This window comes from Brugia malayi, assembly GCF_000002995.4.
Source record: "Brugia malayi strain FR3 genome assembly, contig: Bm_v4_Chr2_contig_001, whole genome shotgun sequence".
NCBI classification, from domain to species: Eukaryota; Metazoa; Nematoda; class Chromadorea; order Rhabditida; family Onchocercidae; genus Brugia; species Brugia malayi.
The window spans coordinates 13515475-13531425 of record NW_025062476.1 but is presented as its reverse complement, the minus strand read 5'-3'; the positions used below and the strand labels follow the sequence as shown (position 1 = coordinate 13531425).

General features: G+C 26.3%; 3 protein-coding genes across 3 annotated transcripts; 1 reads left to right on the top strand and 2 right to left on the bottom strand.

The window, feature by feature from the left end:
* Positions 1-5196: 5196 nt before the first annotated feature.
* Positions 5197-5991, bottom strand: Bm17581 (Uncharacterized protein; the record flags this gene model as incomplete). Its single annotated transcript, XM_043079460.1, has 2 exons — positions 5197-5298; positions 5665-5991. 2 exons carry the CDS (start codon positions 5989-5991, stop codon positions 5197-5199), a joined length of 429 nt encoding a protein of 142 aa, XP_042935394.1.
* Positions 5992-9487: 3496 nt separating this feature from the next.
* Bma-mrpl-50 (RE06140p, putative) lies at positions 9488-11844 on the bottom strand (the record flags this gene model as incomplete). The annotated part of the gene is made up of 5 exons (XM_001894620.2): positions 9488-9714; positions 10138-10363; positions 10503-10644; positions 11031-11164; positions 11713-11844. 5 exons carry the CDS (start codon positions 11842-11844, stop codon positions 9488-9490), a joined length of 861 nt encoding a protein of 286 aa, XP_001894655.2.
* A 1055-nt stretch (positions 11845-12899) lies between these two features.
* Bm8916 (uncharacterized protein) lies at positions 12900-15376 on the top strand (the record flags this gene model as incomplete). Its single annotated transcript, XM_001894140.2, has 6 exons — positions 12900-13100; positions 13642-13764; positions 14119-14226; positions 14443-14520; positions 14858-15073; positions 15194-15376. 6 exons carry the CDS (start codon positions 12900-12902, stop codon positions 15374-15376), a joined length of 909 nt encoding a protein of 302 aa, XP_001894175.1.
* Between the last annotated feature and the right edge of the window lie 575 nt (positions 15377-15951).

The following is a 15951-nucleotide window of genomic DNA, read 5'->3' as shown; positions in this document are numbered from 1 at the left end:
TTTTTATTTCTAAAAAAAATCAAACATCCATTAATTCCATAAACGTGAAGTGATTAATACGTAACGTGTAAATTTCCAAATAATTAGAACAAAATTTCGTTCTTCTTTTTTATTTTACTTATTCATCTTTATAAGGGACGGAAATGTAAATCAATTTCTACAACAATTCAGTTTTTTTTTTTTTTTTTTTTTTTTTACATAAATTAGGTTAAATTAATTTCAATTATTATTTTATATATTTATTTTTCTCTCTTTTTCTCTCACTTCTTTTCTACTTAATTAGCTTCTTCAAAAAAAAAAAAAAAAACAAGAAAAGAAGAATTCAGCTAATTCGTTTAACAAAAAACTCAATTGTTTTGCTAAATATGATCAGTTAGGTTTACCTGAAAAGATACTGAATGGTTGAAGAGGAATATACCTGTATAAGCTAATAATTAACCTGTTTATAAATGATATTTGAATGTACAGTAAAGCAGATGTGTCCATTTTTTTTTCTCGCATTTGAGAGAATATGGAAAGAAAGAAATTTGATTGCTTCTGTTTTAGTTTCTTTTATGGAAGTGTAGCAAAACATTGCTTTCGTTTCTTTCGCTTTCTGAAAAGTTTACACAGCTGATTTATTCAAAACAAATCATTTCTGTTTGGAAAAAACAATTTTATTTTTTTTTGTTTACTTTATCAAGCTGAAGAGCACAGCAGAAGTAAATATTGGCTGATAAAAGATAAAGTTTATCCTGAACTTTTCATAAATTAGAAATGAATGGATGAGTTAGTTAGTATTTCACGATTACTTTTTAATTAAAACAAAAATTTGATAACCACTAGAATTTGTTTCCTTGTTTCATGTACAAAAACTATTACAAATTTTAAGATTTTTGAAAAATTCAAAATTTAAATTTGAAATAAAATTTAATTTTATTTCTTAAAATGAATTAAAACCATGATTAATTGAAAGTTTTATTAATTTTGCTTATGAAATTTTGCGCAAAACTTAATTTCAGAAGCGCATTTTAATATTTAAACTATAAAATGACCACACCATATATGACCAGCTCTGGTACAATGCATATGAAATAATTAATTTTTTAATGAATTGCTATTTTTAACAGATTTAACACTTAATTAAAATTAGATTTGATAATCTAGAACCAAATTTTATGGAAGTGTAGCAAAACATTGCTTTCGTTTCTTTCGCTTTCTGAAAAGTTTACACAGCTGATTTTTTCAAAACAAATCATTTCTGTTTGGAAAAAACAATTTTATTTTTTTTGTTCACTTTATCAAGTTGAAGTGCACAGCAGAAGTAAATATTGGCTGATAAAAGATAAAGTTTATCCTGAAATTTTCATAAATTAGAAATGAATGGATGAGTTAGTATTTCAATATTTCTTTTTTAGGACTAACGCATAAATTGAAATTATCTATCCAAGGATGAATTTTGATCTATGAATATATTCACTTACGGAAGATCTTAGCTTAACTGCGATTTGCGATTTTATTTAATAGAATGACTGCTATATTCATTTAACAGAGAAAAATTTTATTCTTTTAAAATTGAATAGCAAAATTAAGAAAGAAAAAATTGCTTTGCTTTACTGAATGAGAAAAGTTCAAAGTAAATTTAAGAAATCTAAAAAAATTTTATTTACAGTATAAAAAAAAGTCAAATAAAGAAATATTTAACAAAAAAAAAACGAAAGATTTTTGCCTAATATTTGATATTTAAAAATTAAATTATAATTGTTCTTTTTTAATTCCCATTTTGGATATGAATTGATTCCTTCTGTAGGAAATAGCTAACTTTATATGCTTTTTTTTTTTTCTAGAATTTTCTATGTTTGCTAGACAGTCAATATTTTAAAATAAGTATTTTTTTTCGAATTAGAATTTTCTAGGTCTGCTAGACATTCAATATTTTTGATAATGCTATAGTTATAACATAGATTAGCATACCTTCTAAAAATAAGTTATTTTCAGGAAACTGATAAAAAAATTTTAGTGAAAATTCCACCATCAAATACCTCTATATTGTCCATATATTTACATATTAAAAGTTTTTTTCCGGTTAAAATTTTTTTCACTAAAAAAATAAAACAAAATGGTTTTAGAAAGAAAAATAAGTTTTTTTAAAATAATATTATGCTATATTGCTGATATTGTTCACACTATAACACATTTTATATTAACTTAACTAATTCATTCTTATCATATCACATTCTTATCATTTGATTATTTGCAACTTTTTCCCTTCAATTTTACATACTAATTATAGCCAAAACATTGTTTGAAATATTTTCGAATTTCACCAAAAAAAAAAGTTTCAATAGCATTGCGTGCTTTTATTGTTATTCTTAAACAATTTTAAGCATAAGTAAGCGAATAATGCAAGTGAAAATATTGATTTATGAAAAATTAATAACTTAATAACTTTATATGTAAATGTTGATTATGTTTTTTTTTTCAAAGTACATTTCATTAATTCACAGTTTTTTACGAATTTCAGAACTTTGATGCAAAATAAATGAGATATTACAGTATTACTTTTGCTTCATACAACCGAAGAAATAACAGAATTTAATTTTTTCAAATGAGATATTTGTATGAAATTTTAAAATTTAACAAATCATTTGCAGTTTCTTCTTTCCTTTCTTTCTTTTTTTTTTTTTCCTTTCATTTCATCCAAAAATTTGTCAAGTGAAATGATTAAATTTTGATGCTTCAAGAAATGTTTACAGAATATAAAAGTATCGTAGTTACTGGTAAATATAAACAATCACACTTAATTGTAAGGCAAAAATGAATTTTTGGTACGACAGAAATTCATATTGTTGACATTTTCTGCAATTTTACATGAAAGAAAGAGAAAAAAAGAAAAAGTCGAAAATCCGTTAATTTTTATAACTTTCTCAGTAGCGTCACGTTTTCTAATGCTAATTTAAATTTTGGAAAAGATTACGTAATGACGTGAAATGAGTAAATCTAAATTAGTCATTTAAAAATGGAAAACAAAGGGAAAAATGAAAATTTCAACATCATTGACTAAAATTGGGACAATTCCTTAAATATGTAACTCAAATTGATATTTTCATACAGCTTCAAATTTTCATAGTTCCTTCTTTAGACGAATCTTCTGATACTTTCTGGCTCACAATGGAACTTGCTGCAAAATATTTTAGAGTTTAAAAATACTTGAAATTCATTTATAATAGAATATGGCTAATAAGAGATGAATTTTACAGTTATATCCTCTACGATTCAGCAATTTCAAGGCTTTATTTAACAAACTATTATGCTTCATTTCTTGAAATTACAGTAAACAGTGCGAAATTTCAAAAATTTGTCTAGCCTACATACTTAAATCAAATTTAATTATGAATTAATTCAATAGACACAAATTTGTGGTTAATTAATATAAGCCGAATCATTTCACTTACTTCATGCATGATGCATGATCTAGTGGCATGAAGCAAGCTATAAAATCAAAGATTGAAAGAATATTAGCAAAATTGAAATAATGCAAAAAGACGAACAATCATCAATCAATCATGGTTTTAATTCAATTTAATAATTAAAATTAAATTTTATTTCAAATTTAAATTTTGAATTTTTTAAAAATCACGAAATTTGTAACAGTTTTGTTGCTGCATTAAACAAGGAAATTGCTTCTAAATTATCAATTTTAATTTTAATTAAGGGTCAAAACTACTAAAAATAGCAATATTTTGAACTTAATTGATTATGTTATATGCCTTGCACTAGAGCTTGTCATATATGGTGTGGTCATTTTATAGTTTAAATATTAAAATATGCTTTTGTAATTAAGTTTTGCGCAAAAATTCATCTGCAAAATTAATAAAATCAATATTTTGTTAGCAAAATAAATTAAATTTTTAATTTTTCACGATTCCTATTCATTCTTACAATTAAAATTAATTTATATTTCAAATTTAAAAAACCCATTTATAAAAATCCCATAATTTGTACAGGTAATTGCATATTAAACTAGGTAAGAAGTCTTACTATGATCAAAATTTTATTTTAAAGGATGATAAAACTATTTAAAAATATCATTTAATAAAAAAAATTGATTATTATATACGCATAGTGCGGCATTGTGGTCATTTGACATCTTAAATAATAGAATAATGCTTAGGCTTAGGCTTAGGGTACACTTAGGCTTAGGCTTAAGCTATATTTGAAATCTAAACATTGATTTTGGTGAAAATTCTGTAATTTGCAAGAGTTTTTGTATATTAAACGAGAAAATTAATAAAACTTTTAATTAATCATGGTTTTAATTCAATTTAAGAATTAAATTTAAATTTTATTTCAAATTTAAATTTTGAATTTTTTAAAAATCATGAAATTTGTAACAGTTTTGTTGCATTAAACAAGGAAATTGCTTCTAAATAATTAATTTTAATTTTAATTAAGGGTCAAAACTACTAAAAATAGCAATATTTTGAACTTAATTGGTTATGTTATATGCATTGCACTAGAGCTTGTCATATTTGGTGTGCTCATTTTATAGTTTAAATATTAAAATATGCTTTTGTAATTAAGTTTTGCGCAAAAATTCATCTGCAAAATTAATAAAACTTTTAATTAATCATGGTTTTAATTCAATTTAACAATTAAAAATAAATTTTATTTCAAATTTAAATTTTGAATTTTTTAAAAATTTTTTAATTTATAATAGTTTTTGTACATTAAACAAGGAAATTGGTTCTAAATTGCTATTTTGAACTTAATTGATCATGTTATATTTATTTAATTCTTACAGTTACAATTATTTTTTATTTTTGATTTAAAACTCATGTTTTATGAAAATTCATTGATTTATTAGAATTATAAAATAAATTCTAGTAATATCAAAAACTAATTTTAATTAAATTTAAAATATTAAAAAATATCAAATCTTTAAAAAAATAAATATTTTGTAGTTAATTGATTGAATTTTATGCGTTGCATAAGTACTGGTCACACACATCGTGGTCATTTGACCAGCAATAATAAAAAAATTAACTTTAGAAGTTAAGTTTCAATCAATATTTTGTTAGCAAAATAAGTTAAATTTTTAATTTTTCATGATTCCTATGATATAATAGCCAATGATAAAAGATAATAGAAGGAAGAGAAAGAAAAATTCATCATTAATTACTATTTGTTAAATAAAACAAACAGAACAGACCATAATTAACAGTTTACGCTACACAAAAGTCCAATAGGATACCTCAATGAGTTCAATGTTACATTATTGCAAATTGAACAGAGATATTCTGATGGTATCGATGGCAACTGAAAAAGAAAACAAGAATATATTTTTATAAAAACATTTACAATGATAAATTCTAATTTCTTAAAATTATTTTTAATTATAAACCAAAATTTTTGTTAAATTTTGATAATAAATGAGTTGATAATTCTAATACATATTGGTGAAATTAAAAAAATGAAATATTTCAAAATAAGTTTAAAGTAATGACAATTTGAATGCGAATAAGTACACATTTTAATGAACAAGCAGCAAACAGATCAATTTGCCTAATTAAAAATTTTTCAGAAACTATTGTCTTAATTAATTTGGCAATTGTCATAACAATGATAATTAATCTAATTAATTTAAGTCTTACCGTAATAGAAGATAAGTCTAATTATACTTACTACTCTTGCAGATATCGATACACTTCGTGTAGATCTCGACCTTCTTCCCGCAGATCCTGGCATTCTTACCTCAGATCTCGATGCTCTTTCCGCAGATCCTCCAATTCTTGCCTCAGACCTCGATTCTATTTCCGCAGGTCCCGGCATTCTTGTCTTAGATGCTGGTACCTCTCCCGAAGATCCCGATGCTTCCATAGATCCTCCTTCTTCTTCCGCTGATCCTGATATTTCCATAGATCCTCCTGCTCCTTCTACAGATCCAGATTCTTCTTCCGCAGATTCCATTGCTTCTTCTGTAGATTCTATCATTTCCTCCGCAGATTCCATTACTAATCAATTTTCCTCTGAACTGCTTGCAAAACCTGAAAGCACTCAACATGAAAAGAACGGTATTTCCATCTAAGACATTGTCGTAGTATTTGCATTTAAGACATTTGTATTATCTATATTTGCAACATTTTTCGTACATTTCATTTTCCGCCATATTCTTTGATCTCTAAAAAGTATTTTTGGATATGCTCGACGCTACTGTATGCTTGATAGAATCATTACTGATTACTGATAAGATGGACAATGAATGGATTTTTGTAATATAAACTCAAAATTGCTAGTTTAATAAGAATTAGATATGCAAATTAATAGAAGCATTAATGTTCAGCACATATTTTGTGTACTGAACAATAGCTAAGCTCGTATTTCAGGCTCATATTCATTTGAGCCAAGCAAAGTTGTTAACATCGAACTAAAGAACTTGGCCAAAATTTGAAGGCATCCATCCGTTGGCTGTAAATGTGAATAAATATTAAATTAATTTTGCAGTCAAAAACAAATTTCTTCAAATATTTATTTTACAATTTGTATTTCTGTTTCTGCCACAAATAAGTCTGCATGCTAGACAAATAAGCAAACACTTAAATGTTCGGTAAATATTATTATACAGATATTATTTTAATTTCCAACAGAAAAATTGATTTTCTCTTGGAAGTTTCTAATAGTGTATAAATGACATAAAATATTATCCTATTCATAGTATTTATATACTTTTGATAAAAAAAAAAGAAAATAATAAGATATATAATGATTAGTGCTTCTTTTTTCCTTACAACAACGGATAAAGTATTTCTTCGCAAAACAACATTCTTTTTTCTCAAAGAAAACTCTCGTTATATAATTAAAATTTGCTTATAAATCAATCTATAGATTACGACTTTAAAATTATTCATTTAAAAATGTAAAATTCCACTTCATTCCACCTCATTTGCAGAAATAGTTTCAGTGGCTGATGTTGTGCAACAACTATCCAAGCATGAGAGTTGACCACAAAGAAGACAAATAAATGGCATTCGAGGGACTAATCCACATGCTATGCAAGGAACTCCGAAAAATCGAGCAAATAAGTCATCGTAACTTTTTGGCAATGTAAGAAGCGTGAATCTACGCCATCCTAGTGGTTCCTTATTCCTTATGTAACTTCGTTGTTGCAATTATGGAATTATGAACAGAAAGTAAACAAGCAGTATTTGATAATTTGAATGAAATAAAAACAAATAAGAAGTGTTTGAACATAAGCTTTGTAGCATCCAACATGCGCATAATGAAAAATAGCAAAATTTTGAACTTAATTGATTATGTTATATGCCTTGCACTATAGCTTGTCATATATGGTGTGGTCATTTTATAGTTTAAATATTAAAAAACGCTTTTGTAATTAAGTTTTGCGCAAAAATTCATCAGCAAAATTAATAAAACTTTCAATTAATCATGTCTTTAATTCAATTTAAGAATTTAAATTAAATTTTATTTCAAATTTAAATTTTGAATTTTTTTAAAATTTTGAAATTTGTAATAGTTTTTGTACATTAAATTATCAATTTCAATTTACAATTTATATTTTAATTTACAATTTATTTTTATATCTAGATTATCAATTTTAATTTTAATTTACAATTTATATTTAGTTTATTCAAAAATTTAGAAATCCAAGGCCAATTCAATGTAAGCACATTACTTGCTTTAATGAAATAATTATCACATTTCTTTTAATTAAATCCGTCTGCTGTGTAGCGCTGATAGATAGCATTACGGTTTATTGGAATGTCAAATATTAAGAAACATTCTTCTCAAAAAAATTGCTAAAAACTCCATTCATACTTGAAAACAATAAAAAAACAAATCACTTACGCTACTTTGATGCCATCACGCTAAGGCTGCCATTTAAAAAAATCATAGAGCAGAAGACAACTTTAAAAAAAAACCTAAGTTTTTAATAAACATTTAACAACAAATCTAGTTCAAAAATAAAATTAAAAAACAAAAATAATACAAAACAAAAAAAAATTACTAAAATAAAAAGAATAAATTAATTAAAAAATTAACCAAAAAAAAAAAAAAAAAAAAAAAATAAATATTTAAACAAAATAAACAACATTTAAAAAAAAATTATATTAAAACTATATAAAATGGAAATATAACTTAACTATAAATATAAAAAAAAACAGAAATAAAAGTACGTTATATCAATACAAAGTTATAATTATAATTAATTTCGTAAAAATAAAAAATTATAAACCTTGACACTTTATTTCTATTATTCATAAATTATGATAAAAACTTCTATTGATATGCAATACCAAAAAATAAAATTAAAAAATAATTAAAATTTATAAATATCCTAAAGTCTAAATCTTTCAACACTCTAAAGAGGTCAACTCTAAAGTAATAGGTATGAAATTATAATTAGCACCGCAAATTTCAGGTTGCAAACTATAAAATAACCCTCCACAACAAGAAAAATTAAAATTAATTTTAGTGAGTTTAGTGAGTTTAGAGCATCTATTTTAACAAAACATTTTTGGCACAGCAAAAGAATGAAAATAATACTACTAGAAGTACAGTAAAGATCAACACTCATGTTAATAGGTAAATATCAAATAATCGAAAGTGACTAATGTTTAAATCATCTACAGGCTTTATAAAAGAATCAAAAACTAATCTACTATCGTCACCATATTCATAACTTCAATATCACTGATGACCGATAACCTTTAAAGTTAATTCAGACTGACGAAACATACGACCTTGATATTGGATCAACCAAAACTCTGAACTTCGTCCCATCTTCTAATTTTATTGTTTCGTTTTTCTGTTTGATAAAAATAGTATTTCAAGATATCTTTGTATTACGCAAACATTTAAATTATTCATCAAAAAGTGATTTCTAAACTATAAATACATCTAAGATTGATTGTGATTTTTGCAGTTAATATAAATGACAAGTTTCTGTAGAAAAAATCAAAAAAAAAAAAAAAAAAGACTTTATGATTTACTGGTTGAAAAGAAATACCGAAGTTTACAATTTACAGCGTAAGCGAGAAAATCCAACCAAACTGAGCAAAGTTATTTGTTTTAGGCGTAATTTATCATTAAACCTAAGGGAGTCGGAAAAAGTTGTATTTTCAACATGAAAAAATTCAACATAAAAATTAAACACTAAAATGTTTAGTAAAAAAAAACTTTGTTTTATTCAAGATGACATGCAAATGGAGATAACCAGGAGTTAGTCAAAAGTAACTTTATGTTTTTCTCTGATCAGAATTGGCTATAAGAAATACTTAAAAACCATCATTATATCAAAAAATGATTTGGAAATCAATTTACTGTCAATATATAAAATTAATAAAAATATCATAGATTTCGTTCAAGAACTAAATGTTCAATTGAAAAGGAACGTACTCTCTTTTTGAACATTACTAATGTTTTTGTCATAAAAAACAAGCATATTCATTTCAGCCTCATATTAAATCATTAATAACCGCTTAATAAATCACGTATTCTTGAATCGTTTTGTTTTCAAATTATATCGTTTCGTTGGATATCGATCCATACGTTCTGCAATTTCTGGATCCCAAGGCATTTTTTCATCTTGACGAGTATAATCAAATGAATCCTCTTCAAAATCGAACCAATCTTCTTTTGGTTTAAACTGTCGATATAACCTCTTATTTCTTAAACTGATGACTTCACCTCCCTTTCCGGGAAAAGCTGTTTCACCTGCAATTAATGAAGATGCTAAGGTAATAGTACATTAAAGTATGTCTAAAAAGAAAGAAAGGATTTTGAAAACAACTCCAATATAGGCAAGATCGAAGAATTAAACGTAAAGTTTATGTATTTAGAAATTTTTAAAATTGAAATTGAAACTTATGTTTGTGGATTTATTACGTAATTATATATTTATATCTATTCATTACTACAATCATCTTATTTTAAAAATTTTTTCTTATTTTAAAAATAACAAAGCAAATTAGGAAGCATGGAAATTCCTTAAACTATATCAAATCTGCACTCTATTTTATTCTTACTTAATTTGATAATTTTATAACAATTAAAAAGAAATTATAGCTAACATAGACATGTGCTTCCAATACCAGTTATAATACACTTCTATTTTAGCTATGTATGAAAATTGTTTACCTCCATGATAAGAATAAATATCTTCGGGATGAAAACGGAACGGATGTTCCATAATATGTAAGTTCTTTGGTAACGTCTGTTTGTTGTCACGAGCCATCTGTGCATATTCGGTAAGATTTTGAACTGGACGCCAGTAGAAATCAATTAAATCACCAACCGTTTTCATTTGATGTAATTCAGAATTGGGAACTACATGACACAGTCTTTTACCTAGCAAATCGAGAAGCTAAAACAATATGGAGCTAAAAGGTAGAGTCTGAAATTGTACTTATATTGCTGCAGATTGATTTCTATCCAATAAAATATCATTCAATCAAGACTGTTATATAAAAGAAGATCTAAGCAAAGTACTAAATAAAGCAAACCTGAAATTTTAAGTGCCGATTCTTTGTAAGATCGATACTTCGTATATCGCTATTTACATTTTCAAAAACTGCATTCACAGCTTCTTTCACTTGGTCCTCAAGATCACTTGGTGGTTTGTAGTTATACCGATATTTTAAGAACCTGAAAGTAATGGATAAAACTAATCAAACAATCAGTTTTCTCTCATACACTAAAAAATGGTATTAATCGCAATTTAACAAATTCATAATCCTAAAGTTTGTAGTAAAATCCCAGACTTCAGAAATTAAGCCACGAAATATTGCTTGCATATTCAAATTTTCTTGATCAATCATTATATACATAAGAATTCTAGTTATCAAAATTAGGATTTTCCAGAAAGTTTGCAGTTAAATTGGTAAAACACGTCTTAATAGCATGCGAAAAATAAAAGTCACGGATGAATATAAAATACTACTATTGCGAGAGTGATAATTTATTTGGTTATTTACAATTTCGATCTGAAGTTAGTTTCATAATGCATAACAAAAATAGTATTAAAAAAAGACCCTCTAGCTCGGATCGAATCCATGTCAATTTTCTCTTTCGATGTAAGATCCAGAAATTCATCATCCTCTGTATCACTGTGTTTTTTTGGTCCATCACCTGATTTCAATGATGGCAACATTTTTTTCAACATACTCTACAAACGAAAAAAATATATTTGGTAAATATGACTAAAATAGCAACTGAAATTAATTGTTACCTTATAACTGAATAGCATTACTCAAATTATATAAAAAACTTATCTAATACTTGTATACTACAGTACTCGAATGTTTGAACCATTGTTTCTGAATATTATAACTCTTACACTTATTACTGAAGTTTATATTAAGATATTCTAATATTTCCCATTGCATAAGCTATAAGTTAGCTACTTCGACACTCAAGTATTTCAACTTATTTATACTTGACAATGCCTAAGTGTTATTCTTGAGATATCTCAAAAGGAAGCAAATATACCATGCAATACTATTACATATAAATGTCAATTAGATAAAGTAATAAACATCTCAGAGAAAAAGCTTGAACTGTTGAATCCATATGATACATAAACTGATTTTCAAATACAATATTATCATTTCATATACATACTAATTAGATATGCTAATCATTAACTAATTTAAAAAATTGATGTAGTCTTCTTACTTATTGCTACTAGGTATAGAATAAGCATTTTACACTAACCTCAGCTTCATCACTTAGCACCATTCTTTCATCCATTTCTACTTTCTCTTTCTCATTTGATAATTTTTGTTCAGGACGTAACTGTGACAATATATTTCGCCATCTTATACGACATATACGAGAGCAATTCATCTGCTTCTATTCTGCTTTTCACGTTTATCCATATAACAAAATCCTAAAATTGATAATGTATTAAAGAAAAAAAAACAGGCAAAATCTAAAGTTTCCAATAAAAAAAAAAAAACGAAAGTAAGCAAAACTTAAAATAAACAGTAAGAACTGAAACACACAAGTCATTTTATTAAATAAACTTTACAAAAATGCTTATCCAAATTAAAGCTATTAGATATGATATGTGTTTCTAAGTGAAATATCGCCATACGGTAATTTCTCTTTAAGCGGGTAAAATGCATTCCTCCTGTTAATGAAAAAGTTTGTTTCATGTTTACCAACGTTATTCGAAGGCGTCGCATTGTCGTTTTTTCCTATTTTGTCCAAGTTTTTTCTTTTTTTTTTGTCATAAAGAATTTAATTTTTTGAATTTTTAAATTACAAATGTTCTTCATTGGTATTTTCGTCATTAATAACTTCTGTAATGATCTATAATTAATGATTAACAATATGATTTTTTTTTTTTATTTGTTCTCCTAATTAATTTGTTCTCCTAATAATATGTAAATTTTATACATCTGTTCCAGCTATTCTACAACTTTATTAATATTACATTTTTTGTAATATACATATATATATATATATATATTTTGTAATATATGTAATATTTTATAATTTACTAATGTTTTTGTTATAATTTATATATCTTTTTTGTAATGTGCATGTATCCTTATAGTTAAACGTATAATAATAATGTTACATTATGTATTATACAGTAAAAAATAACTTTATTCTTTATATTCCATTTAGAATTATTACAAACAATATGATACGTTGCATATAAAGTATTACAAAACATATGAATTATAATTTATATGTCTGTTTTTACTGTGATGATATGTATTTCAATATTTTGCATGAAATTATAAGATTTTGTAATATGCGCAACGCATTACATTCTTTATGATGGTTTTAAATGGAATGTAATAAACCGTTTTTCTTTTTTTTTTTTTTATGAATATAAAAATGAATACAAATGATTTTAATTAATTTTTTAAAAAGAATATATACGCGATATGGATGGAAATGGATGGGGTGAAGAGAGTTATGATGCTGGAATTGCTGGTGGTTGGGGTGAAGCATCATTTGTGGAAGCTGATGAATACAAAGAATGCCAACACACCACGAAAGTACCATTTCCAGCTACGATCAAAGATCTTAGTCAGTTAGCAAGCAATGAAGAGAAAATAACAACCGGTAAATATACCTTCAGTACGGTAAGCTTTATAAGTTGTGTTTTATTAATATCATTGTAATGAAAAAAATAATGAGTACGATGAATTGTTATTATATCATTATCATAGAAATATATTATATCAAAAATATTACTGATACAATTAAAAATATTTGTTTTTTATTAGGCATTTTAAAAGGAACTTTTTGGTGTTCTTTTATTTTGATCTTTAATGGGAAATTATAAAATTAAAATTAGTCGAAAAAGAGAAGACGAAAAAAGAGAGTAATGAAGGAGGAAGGATTGCAGATCATTACTTATCATCTCGTGCTTAGGCTTCTAAATTGCATTATTACATGAAAGAGGAATTAGTATCTTTGATCAGCCCAATTATCATACATTAAGATCTAGCTAAAGTCTATTTGAGTTATTTTAATTTGCTTAAATTTTATTAGTAAAGGCATCATGCAGTGAATAATAAGCGATATGCTCTCTTTATCGACTGAACAAGGTTAGTAAACTGATTGGTAAATTTCTGTGATAATGATCTAAATGGTAAGCTTTTGTAAGTGTCTGATTTTAAGATTCGAGTTGTTGGCCATGTGAAGGAATCGCTACAAACAGATGGAGGACAATCTGTCGAGTATACATTATCTGATTATCATGATACATATGCCACATTTCTCGTCATTCACTACAAAGGCGTGGTAGTTTTTATTCTGCAGATTATGCATTAAATTGATTTCATTATCTCAGCGTGCTATTTCAAATTGTGTAAAAAGTTAAGAACTAAAAACACTTTATGGAGAAGAATGCACATTCACTCATTAATCGACTTTCTATACTGCTTTTTATCGAATCGATTAATGTAAAAGAGGAAGCGACTGATTCTATGCATGAGTCTTGCATTGGGAGGGTAATGTGGTTACCTGAACAGATAGTTTGTATTGTTTGCCATTTCTGAAATCATATTATTGGTGGAATAAGATTTATTGTTTGAATAGTCTTTGTCAATACTCTTAGATATTTAAAAAAATCCTTAGTAATATATGTATATTCAGCTTGCAAGTGCTGCAGCAAATTCAGATGCAGTAGTAGAGGGAACGGATATTTCTGTTGTGGGAAAATTGCGGAGTTTTAGTGAACGACTTTGTATTGTTGCTTTTGATGTAAGTTCTTTTACTATATGCATTTATTATTACACTGTCATTTTTAAAGAGAATGCTTCCTATTGATTCTTCCCTTCTCCTTTTATTTCTGTCATTCAAAAGAAAAGAAAAAGTAGCCTTTTTTACTCTTTAGAGGCTTCCTGGCAAGTATTGACGGAAAGATAGGTAAGTAAGTTATAATTACTTTCTTATGCGTTCAATTATAATGAATTGCAGGTTCGAGAGATAGAGGATAAGAGAGAGATTGATGCTTTTCATTTAGAAGCTCGACTTGCTCGCCTTTTCTATGCGAAAGTATGATTTAACTTTTCTAACTATAAGGAGCACTGATAAATAGTAAATAAGAGTTGGCATATTGAACTTATTCCTCGTTTTACTACTTGATTCCAGAACTTTGTTATTTGTCAAAAAATCTGGATTTAATAAAGTTCGTTTTCAGTTTACCTGCTGTTTTTTTATCAAGTTTTTCCATTGTCATCCCTATCTGTTCTGCATGCATACCTCCTATCACTCTCAATTTCCTCCTAACACAATTACTTCATCATGAGGTCATTAAATCTCAGTACAGTCCTGTTCCATTCTCTTCAACATTGGTAAATTACTGTTTTCTTTAAAATTTAAATTCTTTTAGGATGTGCTGGATATAGCATTATCAGAAAAATGGATAGCTTTATCCGCAGATACAATGTTACGTGTAAATGAAACAGATGGAGGACAAACTAAAACGACCAGCGATTGGAAGAGCAATATAAAATCTAATTTGAAATCAAGCAGTTTAATGCAACAAAGTTCATCACGATCAATTCCTGATAGTGGTTGTCGTGGATTAACTGGTCAGAAAGCTGAGGTATATATGTTTTTTTTTTTTTTTTTTTGAATTATCTTAGAATGCAAATATTGCATTTCATATTTTATACTTACTTCATAGCAAGGTGTACTGAGTTTTCTAATCTTCTTGAACTTTTAGATATTTAAATATTTGCGTAGTAATGGCGATCCAGTTATTGGAGCTAGTATTGATGATATACGTACTGGCATCCCAAAAAATCACTTTAATTCATCCAAATTTGCCGAGGATATTGAATATTTAGCTTCTGAAGGCCTGATTTATGCTACTTCAGACGATGATCATTATGCCGCCAATGCATAATCTTCAATCAAGCAATGAAAATAATAATTTCTCCACATTTACAGTTCGATTTGCCTTTAATTTATATGATTGATTATTTTGACAAGTTTTACTATTATATCTACATTTTCTAATAACCTTCAACAAATTTTTTTTTTTCTCTTCTTTCTAAAATGCAGTGATATCCGATTGAAATAACTAATTCTCTACTTCACTTCCAATTCTTAGCTAAAAAAAATGTTTGTTTTGTTCCTAATGCAACCAGATTGTTGAATAATGCTAGGTAGTATATGAAATAAACTGGGCTGAAAATTCCACTGTACTGGTTATCTGCTCAGTATTTGTATATGCTTATGTGAAATTAAGTCGGTGCAACAAAATGAAGATTGAGAGGATGTTTTTTTTTTCTTATGCATAGAATGTAACCAGTCGAATTGCTATTTCGCGTTGCATTAGTATTGGAACATATTCTGGAGTTTTTGAAAAATTGACAATTTTAAAGGTTAAAACCTTTAAAAACTTCAACTACGGCAGATTATGTTTCATTGCAATCCTAAATCTAATGTAAATCGAATCGGAATGAAAAGTTTGCCATT